Source organism: Mercenaria mercenaria, chromosome 3 (assembly GCF_021730395.1).
Source record: "Mercenaria mercenaria strain notata chromosome 3, MADL_Memer_1, whole genome shotgun sequence".
Classification (NCBI taxonomy): domain Eukaryota; kingdom Metazoa; phylum Mollusca; class Bivalvia; order Venerida; family Veneridae; genus Mercenaria; species Mercenaria mercenaria.
The window spans coordinates 84043376-84069930 of NC_069363.1; the positions used below are offsets into that span (position 1 = coordinate 84043376).

General features: G+C 36.1%; 1 protein-coding gene across 1 annotated transcript; it reads left to right on the forward strand.

Annotated features, from left to right (window-relative positions):
- The first annotated feature begins 1821 nt into the window (after positions 1 to 1821).
- Positions 1822 to 26226, forward strand: LOC123524217 (uncharacterized). The gene is made up of 16 exons (XM_053539803.1): positions 1822 to 1887; positions 13046 to 13218; positions 14637 to 14748; positions 15019 to 15215; positions 17145 to 17353; positions 18063 to 18256; positions 19342 to 19531; positions 20435 to 20518; positions 20825 to 21411; positions 21836 to 22139; positions 22643 to 22990; positions 23457 to 23546; positions 24081 to 24311; positions 24709 to 25056; positions 25287 to 25370; positions 25958 to 26226. The coding sequence occupies exons 1-16, from the start codon at positions 1822 to 1824 to the stop codon at positions 26224 to 26226; spliced, it is 3486 nt and encodes a 1161-aa protein (XP_053395778.1).
- The last annotated feature ends 329 nt before the right edge of the window (positions 26227 to 26555 follow it).

The following is a 26555-nucleotide window of genomic DNA, read 5'->3' on the forward strand; positions in this document are numbered from 1 at the left end:
AAGGGAGATAATTTGAAAATTAAGCATTTCAAAATTCTCCAGTTAAATATCCTAGTTCTGTTTTAGTAAAACGATATGTGTCAAATTCGACTTACTTGTTATTAAATCTGAAAGTTGCATTATCATACGCTAGCCATGTAATTTTATCGACTATTAGCAGTTTTGATAGAACGGGCGATAACTCTTTCTAGAAATAAAATAAGATTTCAACTTACAAATGATACAAATGCAGTCAAAATTAAAAATTTAAATCACTAACGAAACAGGAATATACATGTGGAACAAGAAGTTGATGGAGCTGCGTTTTCAAAACGCAAAATCGTGCCCCCGGGTGTTTGACCTAAGATGTTGTTTTCTGCGGTTTGAAGTTTAAAGGTGAAGATCATACAGGGGTCAAGGTGATCTATATATAGGTCAGTTTGTAGATCTTGCCACAAGGTTTGTTGAGTGTAAGTATGAACTAAACTGAGTGATTTCAGTGGGCTGTAGGACCAAAACATTTTTATTAAGGTTTAAGTTTGAAGGTGAAGTCATATGAGGGTCAAGGTCATTTATATAAAGGTCAGTTTGCAGGTCTTGCCACAAGGACTGTAGAGTGATAGTATGAACTTAATTCTTGTATAGACGGATGAACAAACGGACGGACAAATGGACTGACATTCCAATCGCTATATTCCCGGGGGCATAAAAATATGCTATCTGAAATGAATATTTGAAACACTGCTGATTCGAAATTTTGTTGTGTGTTTAACCATACGATCTTAAGACATAAGAATGGTTCCTTTCTTGATGGGTAGAGAAAACATTAGGTTTTGATCTGCTGAAAGAATTGATTATTTTTATAGTTCACAGGAAATTCTAAACGTTGTACCTCCTTAAATAGCTTATTCTCCGATATAGGATATAGATCGCGCATATTGTCTTCGCATTGTTTTCAATACTGAGCAAAAAGTATATTTAGTGTTTTCATTGGCACTTGTTTGTACATTCTGTTATCTTCACAAACGGCTGAATGAAGATAAATATTATTGCATAAATCTGTAACCATCTGTGCGGCGAACAAATGCCAAACTTTGAATATGTGACAAGTAACAAGCCTTTTTGGCACGAAGAAGATATCTAAAGAATGTGCCGTTTTCATTATAAAATTCAAGTCTATACATTTTGTGTATGTATGCATGTCGACATGGATTGAGAAATGACATGGGCTTTATCTTTGAAAATCTCAGGATATTAAAAGTTTATCTTAAATATGCGTGATATAATTTAAGCGGTCCCCACGCCCTTCATGGTTCAATCTAAATTATAGGAGTGTTTTCGTAGGAAAACTGCTCTCTGACATGCGAGTTATTTCTATACCAACACGCCAAAATGACAAACTAGGACACATATACGACAACATTCGAATTTGTTGTATCGGCGCGTTATATTGTCGTTCTGGGATGTTGACTAGTTTAAAGGGCACCAAGCCAAAACAACAAATAAAGGCGCCGATACAACAAATAAGGTCTAACTACAATTTGAGGTGTTTCACTTCTGAATCTGTCTAATGGTTAAAGCTTTGTTAAGTTCATCTTTACATGTGCAAAATTGTCTTTCATTATGACCTTGACTTTAAAGATCAAGTAATCATTGGTGACGATTTTCCTGTATTACGGTTTGATTATATGTCAAAGCTATATCTATGTCTATAAAGTCACAAGGAATAGAATATTTTCCACAAGGGGAATGCACTTTCGCTAAATATCCATACAGATAGCCTTAAAATTACATGTAGTTTTTAACACAAGTTCAAATTTCAAGTACCGTTATGGATTAAAAATGTCATGGCAACGGAACTTTAAGGAAAAATGGCATTTAACAGGCTTCCTTGTCATTGGTTTACTGGTAAGTATGGTTTTTAGTAGCCTTGGCGAAAGTTTAAACCTGATATTTTCTATTTTCTTTCTGTTCGTACAAATTTTCATTCATTTCCGTTTCTCCCGTATTCTTGTTTTTGGCCGCTGCCATATGCCAATGTACTATATATACTGAAGGATGAATAGATGAAAGAGTCGGCCCTCAATTTTCTCGAAAATGCACTCATACTTTTTTGGACACTACATTTATTCTATTAAAGACTAATATACTACCATACTGTAAATTACCCTCAGTCTTATACGTGTGTATATCGTTATCTCACAGCTCCCCGCCCGTAAATTTTACGCTGAATAAAGTCAAATCCAATAAGATTTACAGGTTTGTTTTCTGTTTTTGATGTTTATATTATAGCGGAAATACACATATTCAATAAAGCTGTTTGTATCAAATATAGATACAAAAAGGCATAAATTATTCGATAAATAATTATTGTGTAAAGGTCCGGGGGTTAACCTACCCGTTCAAAAGTCACAGATATGCCTTAATCCAAGTACAAGATACAGGGGATGATAGTTGGATGCGTCCGTTGTCAAATGTGTTGTTGTTGTTGTTCTTACTACGGTTAACCTAAACTTTTCCAGGAGTCTGCCTTCTTGCATACAGCTTGTTCGTAAGCGCGCATCTTCATTGTCAGTGCTGTTTTTTCAAAGCAGTGAAGACACGTCCAGAAAACTGTGACTCATTTTTGATTTACTTTCGATGTTCCGGCTTCTTTAATAAAACATCGTTCAAGTCTGATTCAGAAGACGTTTGAAAGTCAACATTTGATGACACTTGGGTCTTCGGTTATAAAACTTAGTTTAGAGACCAGTCTGGAATTTGATGCATCTGATTGGTTGGTTCAGAAATGTTTCTTAAAATTGACTAATGGCAAGTGTTCACTCGGAGACTGGTCTTCTAAATCACTCTTGAAAAACGGCCAGAAATCTTACTATTGAACGGTAAGTTACTTACAATTTACAACTAAGAGATTACGAAACATATCTATATTTGATTATTAATAACGTAGTCTGCACAACTCACTTAGGGGCACAACTTAACACCTACAACTAATATATTTTAAAACCACTTATAGATAAGGCATGTCAAAGATCGTGTTTCATTTCAATGAAAAGGTACTGGGTGTTTCAGTTCTTTTATAAATGCCTTCAAATCCTTGTTTATTTTTTTAAAACAAATAAAAGTTAAAAAGATATAAAGATAAGAGATAACTATATTTCAAAATGGCAATGATGATGTGTTGATTTTCCGCCCACTGATTTAAGAGCAAACTTTTGTTTTTATTTGTTTTTCCTGTGTCTTTTTAATTCATTTCAATTTGTATCATGTCCGTTGTGAAACAAGTTCTACATTTATATTCACGCTGTCGGCACCTCATTGCTGATGGAATCCATCGCCACGATGGTACGAGAGAAGACATCTTTTAATACTGGGCGCCAATTGAGGAAGCTTCCTGTACCACTTTTCATGTCTTCGGTACGACGTGGTCAAAGAGCGAACCCACGACGTCCTGCACACGAGTGGGCACCCAGTACTCCACCACTAAGCTGCCGAGGACATCATGACGTGTCTCTCCTTACCCGTTTTTATCGGAGTTAATAAATTTATGAAAAAATTTGTATAATTTGTACTAAGTATGAAATTTCGCTGCTCTTAACATCATATTCACGGCTATTGCTTCAGTAACATTGGTTTCTGATATTTTACTGTCGTGTTGACAATGGTATCTGTTTAAAAATGACGTCCATATGTGTATCCCGAAACAAGCCCCCTCAAGTAACAATATAAAATTTAAAATAAAATAAAAAAACGTTGATTCATGATAAAAAATATGAAAATATGATACGAACGAAAAGAAAAGTAGTTTGAATCATGCAAAAAAAAATAATTAAGTTATGACACGATGCATTAGATTAAGGCGTACCCAAAACAGCTAGATAATATATTTTAAATATGTTTTAAAAACTATATTCTTAAATTGTTCAATTCTCTAAACTAGTAGTTTTCCTGGCCTTAATGAAAAAGCTAAAAATAGATTGATTTTTGTAGAAATCGATATCTGGGCGTTATCTTTGGGCCGAGATCCCCAGCATATCTTAGCTACTAAGGTATCACATTGAGTGGGTACTGGTCAATCCAGTGATTTTTTCATTGAGAAATAAATTCCATAGATAACTTGAATGGTAGTGAAAATTTCGCCACACCAGTGTCTGACTGTGTCTTGATAGCACCAGAACTTATATAACTGTGGAATTTAAAAAAATGTCCTATGTGTGAAAATATATCTTACTACAAGAAAAAAATGACGTTTAATAATTACTTTCTTGGAATAATTTTGTGTATTTATTTATTGGTGAGTAAAAACGACGATATATTTTTAATTGCGCATTTTTTTCTGCCATTATAACATAATCCATAATCAAATATATCGATGTTTACACAAACTCAGCTTTAGAATTTTGTGATCAACTTCTTCAATTAAAGAAAAATGGAGTGAAATTCTGTCTTTCAAGGATTCATTAATTTAAGATTAAGCGAAGACATTTCAGTATCTCTGAAACATACGCAAGTAGAATTTTCATACTGGCCATATGTACGAGGGTTGTCCCAGAAAATCGTAGACTTTTTTATTATTTCGAAAATAAGCAACGCATAAAAATATTATTTTAACTGATGTTATTTCATTGTAAACTCTACAGGACTATAGAGTTTAAAATTGAATATCCTTATTATTATTTGAGTACTTTTTAAATAAAGGGCAGTCATCAGTGCTAATCAACGCTCAATTTTCCCACTACAAAAAGAAGTGGTTTCCTTTTAAATTCGTGTAATTTACCCGATATACATCTCACAGGATTAAAATGTACATCGTCGTTAACGGCAATGTTTGGCGCATAACTATCTTGCATTTCTAGTCTTTGACGTCACTAACATTAAAACAATGACGTAATTTTGAAAGTAATAATTGCACACCATTTCAGAAATTGCGACGTCATATAACCCCTTCACTAGTAAAACGAGAAATGGAAAGTTCAGGAAGTTTGGCAAATGTTAGCAGGACACTTGTCTTTACGTGACAAAATCGTTTTAAGGAAGGCTAGGCGAGTGATTCAAAGAGAGGGCAACATAAAACTTTAATACTTTCTGCGCCGCAAACTTATCTGACGTCGCCATTTTTGAAATGGCATGCGACCATTACTTTAAAATTTACGTTACTATTTTAACATAAGTGAGGTCAAAGTCTTGAAACGCAACATAATTACACACCACACGTTGCTCTTAACGATGATATAAATTTTAATCTTGTGAGATTTATACCGGGTAAGTTACATTAATTTAAAATGAAGCTGTTTAAAGTTGGAGAGGGAAAATTGAGCGTGCGCCGACTAGCACTGACTGCCGTCCATTATTTAAAAAAATACTCAAATAATACGACAGGTATTTAATTTTAAACTCTATAGTCCTGTAGAGTATACAATGAAATAACATCAGTTAAAATAATTATTGGTTGCGTCGCTTATTTTCGAAATAATAAACAACCCTCGTAAATAGAGTAGCATGGCCATGATTCTTTTTATGGATAATTGTTTGCTTTTTAAGTTTCATTTCTGAAAAAAAATGCATTTCAGTTTCAGTTGAAAGTTTGTAATCCTTTCTACTAATGTAGACTTTGAGTTTTAGCATTTAGTTTAACTGAGGAATTTTCTATTCGTCTGTACATTTTTGTATGTGTTCTTTATTCCTGTCCCTTGCACAGTGTTCACAAAACATTTTTCGACCTCCTCTGACTCGGAGATTGAAAAAAAGGATAAAATATTTACTAGAACTCCATGATTAAATTCTAACTAAGACTACATATACTGAATAGACGCTTATGGCAAGCCAATTGTCCAATAACTACGTGAACCCCGGTTCACGGTCGAAAAACTAGGATTAACGATCGATAAACTAGGTTTTTCGAACGTAAAACTAGGTTTTTCAAATACTAACCTATATTTTCGAGTGAAAACATCAGATACCGGGCGTAAACCATAGTTTACGCTTTACGTTCGATAAACTAGGTTTCTCGATTGAACTATGAATTTCGGTCGTTATCCTATGTTTACGACCGTAAACTTGGGTTTACGAACGTGAACCTACGTTTACGAGCGTAAACTATGGTTTACGACGTTATCCTATGTTTTCGCTCGAAAAAATAGGTTAGTATTTGAAAAACCTGGTTTTACGTTTGAAAAACCTGGTTTATCGAACGTAAACCAAAGTTCACGCTCGTAAACCCAAGTTCACGTTCGTAAACATAGGTTCACGCTCGAAAATATAGGTTCAGGTCCGTAAACTACGGTCGAAAAACTAGGATTAACGATGGATAAACTAGGTTTTTCGAACGTAAAACTAGGTTTTTCGAATACTAACCATGGTTTTCGAGTCGAAAAATAGGATAACGCGTGAACCATAAGTTCACGCTCGTTAATGTGTTCACGATGAACCCCATGTTACGTCGTAAACATAGGTATAACTATTCGAGTAGAACCTATGTTTACGAACGTGAACCGGGTTTACGAGCGTAAACATAGGATTATCGTATCGATAATAACACGGTTTTTCAAACGTAAAACCTAGGTTTTCAAATACTAACCATATTTTCGAGTCGAAAACATAAGGATATACCGTTCGGCGTAAACCATAGTTTACGCTGTAACTAGTTACGACGTAAACCTAGTTTACGATCGTAACTATGATTTACGCCGTAAATCCTAGTTCACGCTCGTAAACCTAGTTTACGAACGTGAACCTATGTTTACGAACTGAATACTGGGTTTAAATCGTGAACGCCTTATCCTATGTTTTCGCTCGAAAATATAGGTTAGTATTGAAAACCTAGGTTTTACGTTCGAAAAACCTAGTTTATCACGTTCGTAAAACCATTACGTTGTAACATAGGCAAGCCTGAAAATTACGTCGTCCGTTAACACGGTCGAAAAACTAGGATTAACGATGGATAAACTAGGTTTTTCGAACGTAAAACTAGGTTTTTCGAATACTAACCTATGTTTTCGAGCGAAAACATAGGATAACGCCGTGAACCATAGTTCACGCTCGTTAATGTAGGTTCACGATTGTAAACCCCAGTTCACGGTCGTAAACATAGGTTAACATTCGTAAAATATAGTTTACGAACGTGAACCGGGGTTTACGAGCGTAAACATAGGATAACGATCGTAAACATAGGATAACGACCGAAACTCATAGTTCAATCGAGAAACCTAGTTTATCAAACGTAAACCATGATTTACGGTCGATATATAAGGATTATAAAATCAACAATGAATTTCGGGCGTGAACATGGGTTTACGGCCATGAACCTATGTTTACGGACGTGAACCTATGTTTACGATCGTTATCCTATGTTTACGCTCGTAAATCCTGGTTCACGCTCGTAAACCATAGTTTACGAACGTGAACCTATGTTTACGAACGTGAACTGGGGTTTACAATCGTGAACCTACATTATCCTATGTTTTCGCTCGAAAATATAGGTTAGTATTCGAAAAACCTAGTTTTACGTTCGAAAAACCTAGTTTATCGATCGTTAATCCTAGTATTTCGACCGTGAACTAGAGTTCACGTAATTATTGGACAATTCGCTTTCCATATTCGCTTGGAAACAGTCATTAATATAACACTTTATTTTAAACATGCAATTTACATATACACGATGAACAAAATTTCATTATCAAAAACTAAATTGTTTTGTGAACTCTGACTATGTCCCGTAATATTAATATAATACGTAGTTACTTTTTTAGCAGGAGATTTTTTGAAACTATAGATATCTTGCATTGCATTACTTTTTATAGTATGTATATTAAGTATGGCCCTGATGTTACGTCCGGCATACAATTTGTTAAACAACAATATCATCATCAACAACAGCAGCGACAGAAGTAGTTTTTGCATAAAATGCGGATGTTTTCTAAAACTGTTTTAAAAATGATATCAGCCGTTAGTGTGTTGAGTGCACTGAAGCACTTATTAGCAATCATATACATATGAGCCGCGCCATGAGAAAACCAACACAGTGCGTTTGCGACCAGCATGGATCCAGACCAGCCTGCGCATCCGCGCAGTCTTGTCAGGATCCATGCTGTTCGCTTTCAAAGCCTTTTGGAATTAGAGAAACTGTTAGCGAACAGCATAGATCCTGGCCAGACTGCGCGGCGCAGTCTGGTCTGGATCCATGCTGGTCGCAAACGCACTATGTTGGTTTTCTCCTGGCGCGGCACAATTATAATTTTGTTCCTGGTGACGAGGTTTATTGTTGGCTAACGCTTCGCTACACTCAAATATACGTTTACACCCGGCTAATAGTCTGAGGGTCAGAAGTCCAAAGGCTTAGTTCAAAGGTCTGCTGGCCCGAAAACTGGAAACTGAAAAATAAATTAACCATAAATGACCTAACCCTCAACCTTACTTTAACGCTATTTCATCTTGTTTCATTTCGGAACAGCGGGCCTTCTGTCTAGTGGTGCTTCAGACTGACAGGTATTCGTACATCTGGGCGTACTATAACAATCACGCGTACGGATACCTGTACAAATACGAAATTATGTTGTTTAAGTAGATGTTTCGAACATTTCTATCTAAAGGGCACGCAATAAATAATGACTATATTAACTGACATAGCAGTGCAATGTTATCAATAGAATTATTTTTTCATTTTGGCCGTGGAATTATAATACAGAGGTTTCCACGTGAACGTGACGGTGCTCGTAAGTAACACTCCTTACGTCTATTAAAATGATTTATTATATATCTTACTATGAATATTAACAAAAACGACGTAAAAAACGGTCATTACGGCCGCCATTGACGGATCCTTAATAACGCAGTGCGCTTCACGCGCCATAATCATAATTGCCCCGGGTAACCGGAACGTCAGCGCATTCTGACGTTGACGTCATGTAGCAACGTCATTATGGCGAGTGAAAGGGTACTGAATCATTTTCAGATAGATTGTCAAATGTTGATGGCATTGTTGATAAAAATATCAATACAAATGATGCTTATGCCCTATAAATTTGTAGAAAGAAATATGTCAAATGAATATACCAAGATGAATATAAAGCGAATGTATATAATAAAAAGGTCAATAAACGGTTTGTTGTGCCTTCTAGCCCTAGGTAACGGCACACCTAGTGTCATAATGGCCCTCGGGCTAAAGCCCTTGGGCAATTATGACACTAGGTGTGCTATTATGGCAAGAAGGCACAGCCAAGCCGTACAATGTATATTAACCTCTTAATAATGTCTCTTCTTAGATTTTACACTCCATCAGCAAATGTTAAGCGTGTATAAAATATGTTAAATTCGTTTCAAATTACAATAATATACTTTGTAATATGAGGGACTTATTAAGATACAAAAGGAAATCATACACATATAGACGCAACGGGCATAGGAAATCTCGACATGTTTAATTGGACAAAAAATATGAGCACCGCAGATATTTTTAGCAAATTGTAGAGCTAATATAGAGAATTCTGAATTTCTGTAATATTCTGCGCTATTTATTATGTTCTGATTGAAATGACCCACGACTTTGCTTATCATTAAACAAACTGGGTCAAGTGTCCATCAGGCTAAACTGATTGTAATTTCAACATTGAATCAAATCACATTTTAGAAAATTCAATAGATAACCAGGCGTGGTTAAATATCTGTTGATTAAAAGATTGCTGTGTCACAAACTGGGATTTTCAGCATTTATGTAAAAGGAAATCGCAGCTCAATCCAGCAGAACTTAATTGAGAACTTTCTGTTAAAAATTACATATATATCCTGTTTTTGATTGGGAATGTACATTCCAAAGAAAGATTTAACCTTGTTGAGTCAGTTTTGGCGAAAGTATCCAATGTAGGAGATTTATTTAAGAATTAATTGCTACTTTTTGTGCATTTATACGGGTATAAACCACAATGGAACTTATTGCAACTCCATGAAGCGGACGTTTTATCCTTATATTTACAGAACTTGCTTCAGAAACAAGTGTTTGATTTCCATCAGAATCAGAAAATAAAAATATATATGTGAAAAAGACCAGCCCACGTTCAACTGCAATTTGCCTTCTGATAAAACATAAAGTTCCTTGCTTTCATTTAAAATATGGTTAAATATATATTGAAAAATCATGTTATCGGGTCGATTCAGTTTTGATCTTTTCCGTAACAAAAATTAGTTTTTACTATGATTTAATGATCTTTTTGAAATGTTGGTGTCCAATTTTGAAAGATTTTTTAAGACACCATTTTGTATAATTTTTTTTGAATTGTGCGTGTATCTCGCGGAAAGGACCATCATTGATATTATTACACCAATGATGTTTTTTAATACGGGATTAAACGCATTTTTTCTTGCTATACAAAATGTATATAATATAGCATATGGCCGAGAATATTGCGAGGTTCCGGTCATATCGTATAGACTGTGGAAAAATATCAATAAAACACCTTCAGGTACTAACATGATCAGTTATTAGGTATATATTTACATTGATGATGCCTCGTTGATAAGACCTATCCCCCTTTAAGAGCCCGAAATCCTACGGATTAGTTGAAATACTTTAAAGTGACAGATCATTTATCACCTAAAGACGTGCGTATAGTAGTATAAAAATGAGAGTTCCATTCTTTAGTACATGTATGACAGGTTTCGTACATTCTTGAAAAATGAGTAAGAAGTATTTTGTAGCCTCGTTGTAGAATTCTGGATTTGTCTGGGAGTAGCTCATTTAATCTTATTTGGCCCCTATTTGTACACAGAGCAGAAATGTGCGATTTTTACCGGGATGGCTCCTATACTGTGTGCTTCCAGGGACTAGCTCAGGTATAAAATAAGCATGGAACTGGTTAGTTCCATTTATGGTATTAGTGTGGTTCCTGAATTCGGATACTGGCACACTGTGTGGAAAATGTGAATCTTGTCCCTGTAATGACTTCGTGTTGAGTGGCCCTGTGAGTTTGCTGGCGGTCCTATTAGCTGTCTTGGCGTGTCTTTCGTGTTTGGAGTTTAGAGTTGCTCTTGTCTTCCTCTGTCAGAAGCAGGTAGTCTTCCTGTGTTACGGTTTCTGAGCTATAGTCCGAGTTCGTGTTCTGACTGACGGTTGCTTCCTTTGTTAGAGTAGATGTTACTGGCGTTTACATACTCATGGTACGGTTGGTTCTTTTTGTACTGCTGATGGATGCGCTTCTGCGGACAAATCTTGCGACTGCCCATAAGTACAGACTGTTATTTGTAAAGGTGGACTGAGGTTCAAACCTAAGAACTGAGTGGCGACAGTACTTGTGTACAGTCTTTATGCCTTTATTATTACTTCAAGGTTGCTCCTGCTTACAAACTATTTGTTGTTTCTCAGAATGAACTAGTTCTCACTGAACTGAGTAAGAATTGCTCCTCTGAACAGCTCTTCAGTTTGTTTCTCCTATTAAACTTAGTTGTGTGTTTTCTGACGCATCTTTAGTCGACTTTGTCAGTGACGCCAGTAAAATACGATGATTATGTACCAAAGTCTGTCCTCAGTTATAAAGAAAAATGCATACATTGAATTTATCTTAATACTTTAGTGATTCTATTCTTTCTTCTTTCTGTTTACTTGCACTCAGAACTTTTGAAATTTACTGATATGAAAATGCGTAACAAGTACTTGTTATTCATAGGAGACACTTGGTCTGGGATTGATCTGAAAATCTATATAATTAATACGACGAAAAGATCAAATTAACTTCAAAGACGACTTTAGCAGCCATTTTTAATTCCACCAAAAATAATGTCCATCCTGCTAGCTCCCTGCATAACACGATGCTACCCAATCAGGCGGTCCTAGGCTCGAAGCCCTTGTAAGGTGTATATTTTTCGTGATCGCTAACTGAAAATAATATGTCTGAAGTCATTGTCATCTAGGAGAGTTACCAGTCAGCTGAAGATTTTCGAAAAATTTATTAAAAGTCTTGAACTAAAATATGGCCTTTACCCAACTAGGTTTTTTCTTCTTTGGTGTGAGGAGGTGCGATCTTACCAGACAGCTCCTGTGGAAACAACTTGAGCTTAAGTATGTCAATTTCACCACTCTGTTACTCCGGTGTCAACTGTTGAGGCCAAAAAAATACATTTGTTTACGGTTGTGCGACCGATCATAAAATGCTTTGAAAGGATTAGTGTACTCAACCATTTTTGAACCATGTCTTGTGACATTATAGATTTATTTATCGCAGAATGCTTTACATTTTTCCTCGGTGGAAATAGTTTGACGATTGAAATCTGAACAGAACAGAAATATTACGTTATTTACTAAGTCACTTAATTTGATGATTTTGAATGACCGTGAATTATGATCATTCATATTTCAGACCAATTCGGATCAGTTAGAACAAATAAAATAAATCAGTTTGTCATGACATTTCATTTGATATAATGTCAAAGTGATATAGAACATTTAGGACAGGTAAAATAAATCAGTTTGCCATGGCATTTCATTTGATATAATGTCAAAGTGATATAGAACAGTTAGAACAAGAGTTATAAATCAGCTTGTCATGACATTTCATTTGATATAATGTCAAAGTGATATAGAACAGTGAGAACAAGAGTTATAAATGAGCTTGCCATGACATTTCATTTGATATAATGTCAAAGTGATATAGAACAGTTAGGGAACAAGAATTATAAATCAGCTTGCCATGACATTTCATTTGATATAATGTCAAAGTGATATAGAACAGTTAGGGAACAAGAATTTAGAACCAATTTGTCATGTTATGTCAGTTCATATAATATATTAATGTAATTTGAAAGAGTCAGAACAAAAACCTTATATCATTTTGCCATGAGATTTCATTTGATTTAATATAAATATCAGACTCATTCCGGGCTGTTCAAGTAAAAATAAAACTTTAAATCAAGCTGTCATTGCATAATATTTGATATAATGTCGGAATTATATATAGATTTATATACAGAATTCAGAGCTGAAACTTTAAAGCATTTGTCAAGAAACTTTACATAAGAATTTGTAGCATGTAGAAACAAACTTGTAAATCAGTCTGTCATGACATTTCATTTAATATTTCAGACGGATGTGGCATTAGGAGAAGGAAAACTTTCGATCAGTTTGTTGAATTATAATAATGATTGGGCCACGGACTTTAATGGACATTGCTGTGATGGTTTCAGCCTTGGTGGAACGGGATGTTTTCAGGGGTTGTGTGACCACCGGATAACCATATGCGTGTCAGATCCCCATAGGTAATTCAACTTAATATCAGAAATGTTTCATTATGAGAAAATGAATGCTCAAAGGAATATGTTATCTCAAGGGGAGCACGTAAATCCCATTCTATGCAATCTCAAGGTGGCTAAAGTTGTTATCAGTCTACAAAACATAGTGATCGCTAATTTGTATAAGGAATGTTATTCGCGTAGGCGGTGCACGCCTTGCCCTGCGTTTTGTTAGTCACTGAACGTGAAAAAGTCGAAAATCTTACGAAAATGCATGACATAACGTTTTGATAAATAGGCTTAAATGCATAATTAGCTCAAATTCTTAAGTAAATGTTGCGATTCCTATCTTTGCTTGGATTAAATTGTTTAAAATTAAGTGTCTCTGGCGTTGATAAACTCCGTTTTAATGGCCCTGACTACCACTAATACGGACAAAGTTTTGATAAATTTATGGCAAAAGATATCAACTAGAGTGGTATTAATCTTATTGCTTCCGAAAAGTATCCAAATATTTGATCTACTCTGTAGTTTGTCGCTAGAGATTTATTACACTGTTGGACCAGTGAGTTTATAATTGAGCCGTGCCATGGGAAAACCAACATAGTGGGTATGCGACCAGCATGGATCCAGACCAGCCTGCGCATCCGCGCAGTCTGGTCAGGCTCCATGCTGTTCGCTTTTAAAGCCTATTGGAATTGGAGAAACTATCAGCGAACAGCATGGATCCTGACCAGACTGCGCGGATGCGCAGGCTGGTCTGGATCCATGCTGGTCGCACACCCACTATGTTGGTTTTCCCATGGCACGGCTCATATATCTTTGTCATCATATCAAGGTTGAAGTAACTCTTCTTAGTCTATTTATGATAAGTATTGACCTGTTTTTAATAAATATCATTAATCCAGCTTTTCTGCATCATGATAATAAGATTATCGGTAAAATAATCATCACTTTTGTGATCAAAATGAATATACGAAAGTATTTTACAACTGTTTCAGTAATAACCTATAATAAAAGTGGTAAAAATTAAATGTACAAAATATAAAGGATAGGTATAGTATCACACAGGTTATTTCCCATTTTCAAATACGCCATTTGTAAAGCGCGCTCTAAATATCAGAAATAACAGCCCCTTTTAAAGCAGATACTGTAGATGCTCTTTAAAGTTACATGTCTTGGAAGAACATATTTTTGAAAATTGATTTATGTCGGAATTTTCTTTTAGTGTTCAACTGTCAAATGTTTCTCAAAATTATTTTTTCTGCCGTTGACGATCAATAGACGTAAAACAAATTACTTTGTTGAACACATTTTTGAAGATTGGTTTATGTATAGCCAAATTAACAGGTACTTTATTTTTATGTACAATTATAAAATGTTTCAGTAAGTCATTTTCCTCATGTTGACGTTCCTAGTCTCATTTCTGTTTGATTTAATTTCAGTCCGGCGTATTTCTGTGATATTGGTACAAGATACATTATTGCCCCAGCAGACGAAAATGTAAACACATTTACATCAGCAGATACACAGCAGTTCTCTCTCAAAACATGGCCAGTAAGTGTACATTTAGAAGTACTGTGAGCACCATTTTTATCTTTAAGGGACTGATCCAAATTGACGTCCGAATATTTCATATTTTTCAAAACACATACCAAAAGTGTACAGGGTTTCTAGATAAATTTTATTCAAATCAAAACGTTTTTGGTTATTTGTAGTCATTTTCATATTTTTTTCACTGGTTCTTCTTCTAGCTGTTTTGTTGAAAATGTGCATATTCCTCTTTAAAAATTTAGTGAATATAAACTGTATGCATTTAATTTGAAGAGCGGAGGATCGGTTCAAGTTGTAGTGACTGTAGAAGATGTGGACAAAAATGTTACCACTGGAGAGCTGACTTATCAACAGGTGGATACTCTACAAACGACTCTCAGTGTCGGAACACCAGACTTCAATGCTTCACTAACCGTGCCTACAGAATTAAACTTGACTGGTACAAGAAATACTCATGAACCTCCAACAAGGTTAGATTTCATTTTTTGGCTCGACTATTCGAAGAATCAGGAAGGCAATTGTACCCATCCAGGCGTCGGCGCCGCCTTCATCTTCAGTGTCCCTCGGGTTAATTTTTTATAGAAAGCTTCAATATCCGCTACATATCCTTTACTATTGCGTCTTTTATCTTCATACTTTGCCTGATGTTTGGTCTTGGTAAGTGGTAGACATATAGCGGTTAAAGGTCAGGTGTCCTAAAGGTCAAGGTCACTGGGTAAGATACTGTAATAGTGTTGGTTATTTCACTTTTCTACTTAACTATTGCGCCTATAATATTCAAAACTAACAGAGGGATTGTCCTTGTTAAGGGTCATCCATCATTTGGGGCTTCAAAAGGTAAATTTTAGATTCTCACAATTACTTTAAAGGTCAAGTTTAGTAACATATTTGATATCTGTTTAACTAGTTCATTCCTTAAGAATATTTTGACTCTTCGGTATATCCTGGTTCTCCTGTATTACCTTAAACTCGATGGATCTGTAGGCGAAATGAATCTGCAATATGATTATAAAAAAACTCACTAAACTAAAAAAAGAAGAAATATTCGACTTTTAAGAGAGTTTAAACTTTTACAAACGTAGTATTAACAAACTAAGATAAAAAATCATAAATTAATCATATGCTTTGGGATAAAGACTTTAAATTACTGCAAAGCACATAAAAATTCTATTGCATTTCAAGTTGAGAGAAAGCCAAATATTTCTTTAGTCATACCCATGATAAATTTAATGATGACTCTTTTTTTTTTGGCCATAAAATTGCATTATTTTGTTTGAGTAGGTCATCAAACAGTTATATCAGACATTTCAATTGACAGTATGTGTATTTGATGTGATTGCACCCAGGTGATACGAACCAAACCTTCATTTTAAAGTCTGTACTCCACCCGGTTTGTTCAATACGTTGAGTACCTAAATGGTTGAAGGTTAGGTGATTTAAAATATTAAACTGCCGTTGAAATTAAAGTGTCTGGTCCCGTAGTATGAGAGACTTTAGAATAGAAAATGTTCAATTTGACATAACTTTGCTTATAGCAAATCTTTCCTAGCTGTAGAGTGCACACTCATTTATTCATTTACGTAGGCACCGACATAATTATAGGTCATATGGCGAGGAAGACCCCAGGTGCCCCTCTGTATTATTTCGTCACGAGCGCACCGACCTTCCGTAAGCCAGCTGGATGGCTTCCTCACGTATACATGAAAAATGCAACGCACCGAGTGAGGCTCGACCCCACATCGATAAGGGACAAGTGATTTGAAGTCAGTTACCTTAACCACTTGGCCGCGGAAGCACCTGAGTGCACATTCCAGCGAAGATACATCACAACGTTTTGTGTATCACATATAGATCTGTATCATCGAAGAGATTTTGTGTCTTCAATTTATTTATTTTTTTCGCAAAGGTGTTCGTTATATTTCGTTAATTCTAAAATTGTTTCAGAATTCAGTCTTGCGGAAATAATGAATAACATAAGCAGCACCATGAGAAAACCAACATCCGCGCAGTCTGGTCAGGATCCATGCTGTTCTCTAACGGTTTCTTTGAAAGCAAACAGCATGGCTCCTGACCAGACTGCGTGGATGCTGGTCCCTGCACTGTGTTGGTTTCCTCATGGTGCGGCTCACATCATAACTCATAATCTTTTTCAGCAGTTATGTCATTAGCTCGACCAATTAAAGCATATTTAGACCTATCCTACTCTCCACGGCGTCGGCGTCGGCGTCCGTTCCATGTCCAACCCATGGTTAAAGTTTCGATGCAATTTCTCGTTATCTCTGTAATTACTTGATAGATAGAAGTTTTTGGTTAGTATAAAAGTCAATGTATGTGCAGAGATTCATTATATAGCTATGCCAGTTATGAATAAATGTCTTTAAACTCTCTTGTTTTGGCAGGTTGGCTTTGAGTTACTCTGTGGCTTATGAGACTTACGACAGTTACTACATGCCGATTGGTCATAACAAATCCTGTAGAGGTGTCAACGAATGCGGAAACCACTACATGTGTACGACTGATAAACATACCGCATGTCTGTTTGGATGGGAGGGTCCAAATTGTAACACACCCACTCCAGGGGGACGGGCTGACTGTAGTGTTGACACAGGTAGGGTGTATGGAACGTTTGTAGTACTCTTCTAACCCCATTTAAATTATCGTGGCTCTATAACCATTGAGTGTGCATCATTCCATTCTGCTGAAACAGTGAAATTATCAGGAAAACTCCAGTAAGCTCGAAAAAGCATGAAATGAATAAAAAAATGATGATTTTAACATATTCTAATAAGGACAATTCGTTTGTTGCACATTTGAATACAGTACTATTATATATATTTTACTTTTGTAAAGGCAGTCCCCCTATTTTAGAATTTGGTGTTTTAATAGTTGAAAAAAATCTCAATTGAATGCACGCTTCATATTTGCCTATTACTGAGTTGTGACATAAGTGTTTGAAATATTGGACTACGAGTTTTATAAGTAGACAATTTTAGGGTATCCTTCTATCAGTATTTGAGCCTCGACATGCGAAAACCAACATAGTGCGTTTTTGACCAGAATGGATCCAGACCAGCCTGCGCATCCACGCAGTCTGGTCAGAATCCATACTGTTCGCTTCAAAGCCTATTGCAGTTAGAGAAACCGTTAGCGAACAGCATGGATCCTGACCAGACTGCGTGGATGCGCAGGCTGGTCTGGATCCATGCTGGTCGCAAATGCACTATGTTGGTTTTCTCATGGTGCGACTCATTTAAATTATAATTTGTCACCATGTTTTAGAAGGGTTTTTCTTGAACGTATTTTTTCAACCGCTTCAGACCTTGATGTGTTTATACCTGGAGAGTGGAGAGGAGAGTACCGTTGCCCGTCAGACTGTGGTTTAAACACCACGGTGACACTGAAAGTGACCCAGTCTGCGTCCAATGAGATATCCGGCGACTTGTTCATACATCAGCAGAGAATTCCAGTGACTGGTTCATACGCGTCGTTCACTAAATACCTCACACTACAGGTACCTTTGTTGTTATTATCATATTGCTATAAAATACTGTAAGCAGGGACTGTGTGGCAAGGCGGCTAGGTTTACTGACTTCATATACCTTGCCCTTACTGCTTTTCGTTTGGAACACGTACCACACCGGATATAGACTTTTTGTCACAAGGTCGGATGTTCTATCTAGGTGTCAGCCAATGCCTAAAATAGTGACAAACGTGGATGCACCACTGATAAATAGCTGAAAAGTACCTATTTCACATACATTGCATTGGTATGGAAAATATTTTGGACATCTGTTTTCTGATAAGCCCAAATTTAAGTGTATTTTTCTGTCTTTACGTGATATCAGCAAGTTTTCAATTGTTTACTTAGCCTGGTATTTTAAGTCTGACATGCTGTGCCATCTTACATTTTGATGTATACGATTTTTTACTAGACTAATTTTTTTTTGGCCGGCGAGTAAGCACTTTGAATAGAGATAACTATATAATCAAATAACCAGCTGTCCGCAGATTAGACACGGTTTCATAAAGAGGGTCAGTATTAAACCATATATTCTGTTTTTTCATAAAGATACATTTATATGTTCCTGTGTCTGCGAGTAGATCTTTAAGGGCAATCTCTTACTTTGAATCATGTCCCACTTTCAGTTGCGGACACAGGGTGTCACCAGTTTGTTTTTATATGACGTTTTTACTAACTTATTTTGTTACGATTGTGAAACAAGTTCAAAACCTTATATCAGTCATTCTGGGTACTTCATTCCTGCTAGAACCCACCGCCACTAGGGTTTCATACAAGCCTGTCCCCCTTTTGATGCTGAGCGCCAAGCAAAAGTGCTTCCTTTACCATATTTCGCGTCTTTGATATGATGCAACCGAGGATCGAACCCAAGACCTTCCGCATTCAGAGCAGATATTCTACCACTGAGCTATCACAGCAGACTTCGTATGAAGAAGCCTATTGGTTGGCAAATAGAGTGTCGGTGGTTCTTTCCTTGTAACATGGTCACACGAAAGACGTTATTGTATTCTGACAGTATATGGTAATATTTTAACGCATATACCAGCGACCATTATAGTTAAGTTATATTATTTCAGAATAAGCAGCCTATGGTGACCCATGTAGGCGGACAGGAGTTCTACCAGCTAGAACTTAACGGAAAACTAACATCCTCGTTGAATATGATGGGAGCTTTCATGTTTGTATCAAACCAACAAAAAGCATCGTGTCATGGTTTTGATAGTAACTTGAAAGAAACATGTGTCATGGACCTTAGAAGAACAACCGGTAAGTTGCAGCTTATGTCATTGAAGAATATTCTAATTCTATCAGTTTGTAAACAACAATGCCGAAGTACTGATGGTGAGCTCTTTTTTTAGACCAAAATATATGCTCTGGTCTACTTAATGCGGCTTTTGACAGGTCATATGTACACTATTTTCAAATCCTGTGTTTTCAACTGAGAAAATAACTCATCCACCGACGACCTGGTTATATGAAATACTGGTCACAGAATACAAGGTTTCCATTGGTCAATATGAAGGCGCCCAGAATCAACGCGTGTTATGTACTGCAGTTTTGATACTTCTCTTCAAATGTAGCTTTATAACTCTTAGCTGCATCAAGAGAACCGTCTGTAAAGAGAAGAACAAATGAGCCGTGCCATGACAAAACCAACATAGTGGGTTTGCGACCAGCATGGTCCAGACCAGACTGCGCATCCGCTCAGGATCCATGCTGTTCGCTTTTAAAGCCTACTGCAATTAGAGAAACTATTAGCGAACAGCATGGATCCTGACCAGACTGCGCGGATGCGCAGGCTGGTCTGGATCCATGCTGGTCGCAAACCCACTATGTTGGTTTTCTCATTGCGCGGCTCAAATGATTTAATATTGGAATCTTTAGTTGTGGATTTATTGTGAACAGAAGCAAACTTAGACTGGGCTCGCAGAAATCCCTTCCAAAGTTGTGAGTTATGGTCAGAAATACAGGAAACATATTTTAAGGGCACCTTAACATCAGTTGTGAAATCCATGTATACAATGTTTGTAAAATAAGGATGTCAAAACTATTCCAGAGGTTGCCTACATTCATTTGATAAAAACAAAATTCTTGACAAAAACATAATCAGCATGGGATACCAATTTATCATATTTGCTTTTTTCTGAAAAAAAATGTTTTAATGTGCAGCGTATTTCGATGGTTGCAATGGTCACGGAACATGTTGGAGATATGGTCCACATAGGAATGACTACATGTGCTGTTGTGAAAAAGGTATGGCTGTTTAAAGTGGATTACATTTTTTCTGCATCTTATATTGTATTTTTAATCTCTTTAAACATAAAACATTACATTACATTGTGCATAATAAGATTAAATCTTATCCATTATCTTTTTTTAAATTTATGACTGCTTTCAAGAGAATATGCATACATGGGTACCTTTATGAACATGATAAGTTGAATATTTTGAACTTGAATATGCTGATTCCAATAAATCATAAAAAAATATTTTATCTGCTTGCTCATTGTTTAATGTAATAATTTGTTGAGTTACAGAGTTTATGCTTTTTATTGTCAGACTATGCTGGAGACAGGTGTGAAACCCACCTTACCACTACCACAACCACGACGACAACAACCACCACTACTACCACAACCACAACAACGCCAACACCAACAACAACCAAGCCATCGACCTCAACTACAACTTCCACCACTACTACACCATCAACAACAACAAGTACAACAACCCCATCCACGACATCTACCACGTCAACTGCTGCACCAACAAGTTCCAGTACTGTAAAGGCAACACCCTCTACTGAACCATCAACCAAAAGAACTTCAACTACCAGTAGACCATCTACTTCTACCAAGGCATCTACAGTAGCTTTAACCACATCTTCAACGACTGTTTCGACATCAACTGCTGCTGCTACTTATTCAACGAGTACAGTGGCATCAACAAGTAAACCAACATCAACCCTAAGATCCACAGCAGTTGCTTCAACTTTACCAACCACAAGTTCAACAGCTTCCACATCAACATCCACACAGGCATCTACAAGCACATCTACCAGTACATCTACAAGTACATCTACGTCAACTTCAACTTCAACGAGTACTTCTACTACTACACCATCAACCACAACTTCGACAACTCGGGTAAGTTTGATCTATATTTACCGAGCTCGCTAGACCTTTCCAACTTTAAGACTGATTTGTTTCTATTTGACTTATTCTTATAAATTGGACAACATATTTTTCTTTATCATACTTTTTTATTTTTTTGTGATAATTGTTCAATGAATATATTCCGTTGAATGCGCATGCACAGATATAACCATCAAGTGCCCGAATCTACAGGACATATTATGTTTGTATGATTTATTTGTATTTTAATGTGATTCTTCAAAACTGTTTGCAGTACAAAATTAATGCAGTTCTTTCAAAAGTGACATGCCGTACTAGCAAGTTAAAACCTGTAGTGTCTCAATAACTGTTCTCCTTAATCAATGGTTCGCAATAATCCCATAATAGTCATCTGACATGCCAGAATAAACAGTAATATATTACTGTATTATTACAGCCCACCACACAGTCAACCACCAAACTGACAACACCGACTACAGTCACAACTTCATCAACAACATCAAGTACAGTAACTACACCGACAACCACCAGAACAACAAAGACATCAGCCACTACCCCAGCAACAGTTGCCATGACAACGAGCACTCAAATGTCGACGGTATCTTGCACTCCAGCTCATAACTGTAGCGTGCACTATGCCTGTGGACCCCAGGGTCAGAAGATTTGTGCCCCAGGATGGACAGGGGCGCAGTGTGACCAACAAATTCACAACGGAGCGGCTGACTGTGATGTGTATGACTGTAAGTAATGTCTAATTCATACTGTACATATTCCACTTCATGATATATATCCATCAATGCAATAAATGCTTCATTTCCATTTACTTGCCAGAGCAGCAGTGGCGGCAAAGTCACGGTTATCAATGTCAGTCATGTTTCTAATTTTTTCCCCTGAAAATCTTAGTTTGTCTTCAATATATTTTTCAGATTTTTTGTCATGTTCTGTTTCTTAAAATTTTGGTTTGTCTTGAATATATCTTTCAGATATTTTTGCCATCAGTAGCCAATACAATACATAAAGTAACACATAGGAAGAATTTGTTTTTTGATTTAAAGTTGTCAGATAAGTTGAAAATAATAATTCATATAAGTCTATTAATTGACATCTCTGTACATTGCTTTTAAAGGGTTAAAATATTCAATGTATTGTTCGAGAGTTTAGTAGACATTTGTTTCTATGATTCCTTTGTTTGAAATTATCAAATGTAACATGCATGATATTCACGAGTATAACTACATTTCAGTGGATGTATTTTTACCGAGTGAATGGAGCGGCAACTACACATGTGACGATGACAATACTGAAATCCGATTCGTTATCAACATCACAAAATCTTCCTCAACTATCGGTCTACAGGGCGACATGTATATCGGTCAGGAACAACTAGATATGGTTGGATCGTTCGCATCTTATTTCCGAATATTTGCCCTCCAGAGCAATGACGTAATTAGCAGTCAGATTTCAAATCGTAACTTCACAAAGGTGGAGTTAAATGGCAAAGTCCAGAGCTCTGTGTTTATTGATGGAGCGATTATATTTCTGGAAGCTTCAGGCAAAAAGACATGCCCGATGGAATTGAGAAGACAAGCTGGTAAGAATAAACACTGGTTCTTCACACTGAACTTGGTAACCAGTCACCGTTCCATTGGCAGACTGCCTTCAGAATGAACTAGCTTGGGATAATACACTGCTGTCTACACTTAGCGCTGGAACAATTTTTTTATCAAGCATTGTTTTGATATAAAGAATACAATAGAATAAAATGAATAAATAAATAAATAAATAAATAAATAATTACAATATTACCAAAAGTTAACGTAGGAGTTTGGGATGATCACTTCTGAACTTCATTTTGCATCTCTGTACACGTTGTGAAAATTAAGTGGCGTAAATACACACTACTTTTAAAATGTTCTATAGGAGTCCTTTACAAGTAAGAAAACTGTTTCAGAAGAAGATTTATTCTGTAAGTTTTTTTACACTGAAAACAAACGATATTTGTAATTTGCAATTTTTAAGAAGCTTTTGGTACAAGTTTGTTTTCTTCTACTTTTCAGTATTTACAGCAATAAACTGGTGTAACGGCCATGGCAGCTGCCAGAGATATGGACCCACGAAAGAGGCATTCATGTGTTGCTGTGATCAGAGTAAGTTGATTGCTACCGGATTGTAGGAAATGGATCAACCGTTTCCCTGTTTATCCATTTTCGCTACAAACACAAAGTGTATAGTGTAATACTATCATGTGATAGTCGTCAAAAATTTATTTTCTGGTGTCATGTAGAGTAGAGAAGAAGAATATTTAGTCGGTATTTAAGTATTAAGCTATGACGGGAAACTGGTCTGGCTGCAAATGCTGCATGACGAAGTTTCTAAGACATTCAGTTCATCACTCGATGGCAAACAAAAGTATGTACACCGACCTTATTTTGTCCCCTTAGCCATTCACCTTAAGCTGTTTGTATGATTATTGATAATATACCTGTAGGTTATTTTAAAATTTGCCCAGAACAAATGTTAATATTACTGAAGCATTGGCTTGTCTTTTAGACATGTTAAAATAATCTATACACTGTATCACAACTTTTACATAGTAAAATCATTCCAGAATGATTAATTTTATAGTGTGACAATTTTTGCCGTCAGTTATGTTATTAGATTCCATTTGTATAATGTTTCAGAATACACAGGTGATCATTGTGAGACAGAAATAACGACATCTACAAGTACGACTACCACAACAACGACTACACAGCCAACAACGACCATTACCCCATGTAGTCCGATGGATAACTGCACCTCGCACTATACGTGTGGACCACAGGGACAAAAGATCTGCAGGGCAGGATGGACAGGGGCAAACTGTGATAGTCTTATAGCAGATGGACCTGCAGACTGTGATATCTTTGATCGTGAGTACTTGTATATTTTTTTTGTTGTAAAAATAGGTTTGATATAATAATCTCATATGAAAAATCCATGCACATTTCCGTTAAAACACAGAAATCTTACGTCACACCAACGTATTGTTTGGCGCCATACAAGTGCGGAGAAAAAAAATACTACAATAGATCTACTGCTTTACATAAAAGTTATTTCAGAATGGAAATTATATAACAGAATGGTGTAATACTTAATTCACACACAAGTAGTAATTAGGCGCGAAAACAGCTCATTAGGCGTCTACGCACCTGTTATTTTTTAAAAATATTTTTCATTATTCTTTGTATAAAAACTTGCGACACATGTTAGATATAAGTTTATTTATTCAGGAATGAATTCAACATACACTTGTTTTTCTTTCTTCAGAGGAAGAATTTATTCCTAGTGAATGGGATGGGAATTACACCTGTGAAGATGACAGGAAGCTTGTTGTATTCCGAATGAACATCACCAGATCTACCAGCAGCATTGGGACAGTCGGCGATCTTCTGATCGACAGTTCAGTGATAGCTGTATCTGGCTCATTTGCATCTTTCTTCAAGACGTTTACGTTGCAGGGTCAGGATTGGGTGGCACAAGATATTTTCAGCCGTAATTTTACCAACGTGGAGTTGAATGGAAGGTTGATGACGTCAATATATATAACAGGGAAAATTATTTTTTCACAGGGAAGTGGTACCTACACATGTGATATGGAGCTTAGAAGAAAAGCAGGTATTAGCGTGTTTTATCAAATCACAAAAGTAAGAATTATGCTAACTCATTGTGTTTTTTTTCACATGTATATTGAAATTGTATTATTTCCAGAGCTTGGAGTAATAATTGTAAAACTCTTGTATAATCATCTTTGCTTTTATCCACACAGACCTTTACATTGCAGGTTTTCAAATTTTCTTACGTCATTAAGTGTAATTATCTATTTTGTTGTTTTTGTTTACTTACAGTATACATGGATTGGTGCAGCTCCCATGGGACATGTTTCAGAAATGGTAAAAAACGGGATCAGTTCACTTGTTGCTGTGATGCAGGTAAATGTTATTATCACTGTTTTTAGGAAGGTAAATTGGGACATTTTTCAAGAAAAATGAAGTTTAGAGATTCTGATTTTTATCTTCACGATTTTAATCCAATGCCAACAGTTCTATGGCCTGAATATTGTACATTAGTATTTGATATTCTACTGGAGAATCTCTTAATAGGATACTGTGTTTTGGTGTGACAAAGGTGTTAAGTAGGTTACTCTAAAAATCATATTACACAGTTAACACTTACTGTTACAATAGTGCATTTTGATATATACTGAGCAAAATTCAGTGCATACAAAATGATAGAAATATAAAACCTATAAAACCTAAAACCTAACAGTTCTAAATTTGTTTCATGCAATATAGTTTTTTAAGTATAACAATCAAAATTGTATATGTTGATGTCTGAAATTCATTTTTGATATAGATATTTTGTCAGCACAAGTTATTTTTCTAAGAAACTTGTCTTTTAGTAAAAAAACTTTTCTTCTTTTGTACGGAAGTGTTTGCACTTCAATTGTTTGTAGAAGTCATGATGTATTTTTATTATAGAGTCTTGTTTTCATAATTGTAAATATAATTTATTACAGGTTACACTGGCCAAACATGTAATTCAAAAGTAATTGCACGACGATCTACGCATCTTACCACCCAGACAACACAAAGACCAACGATTCCTACAACTACACTGGCACCAAAGCCATGTGTATCTAACGTTAATAACTGTTCTATGCATTATGAGTGTAATGCTCACAGGGAGAGAATCTGCATTGATGGTTACACCGGGAGGGACTGCGATCAGATAATACCTGGTGGCGTGGCTGATTGCGATGCTTTTGACTGTACGTATTTCATGTGAATCTGATTTTATTTGACACCATGTTTGTTTTGCGTTTGCTATATTCTGTTATGTTATTTAGTGTGACGTAAGTTTATTAATTAAAGTGTGTTCAGATTCTGTTAAATGGGATAAATTAGTGTTTATAATCTTCCTAGAAACTTGAGAAAACTCAAAGAACTGATGGTATACATACAGCACTACTCTACTGTGCTGTCTGAAATTCATAAAATCTGACGAGTCAAATATAATATTATAGCGTTATTATAATAGTAGATCGATCTGGGATGTTGTATTCGGCACTCGTGGATTTTGCCAGATCGGATCTCACGAGGCGCGCAAACGCTGAG

Coding starts and splice junctions, on each gene's coding strand:
- LOC123524217 (XM_053539803.1), top strand. CDS start 1,822: ATGTCATGGCAACGGAACTTTAAGGAAAAATGGCATTTAACAGGCTTC. Junction 14,749..15,018: donor TCTCTCTCAAAACATGGCCA/GTAAGTGTACAT, acceptor TTTAATTTGAAG/AGCGGAGGATCGGTTCAAGT. Junction 25,371..25,957: donor CACTTGTTGCTGTGATGCAG/GTAAATGTTATT, acceptor AATTTATTACAG/GTTACACTGGCCAAACATGT.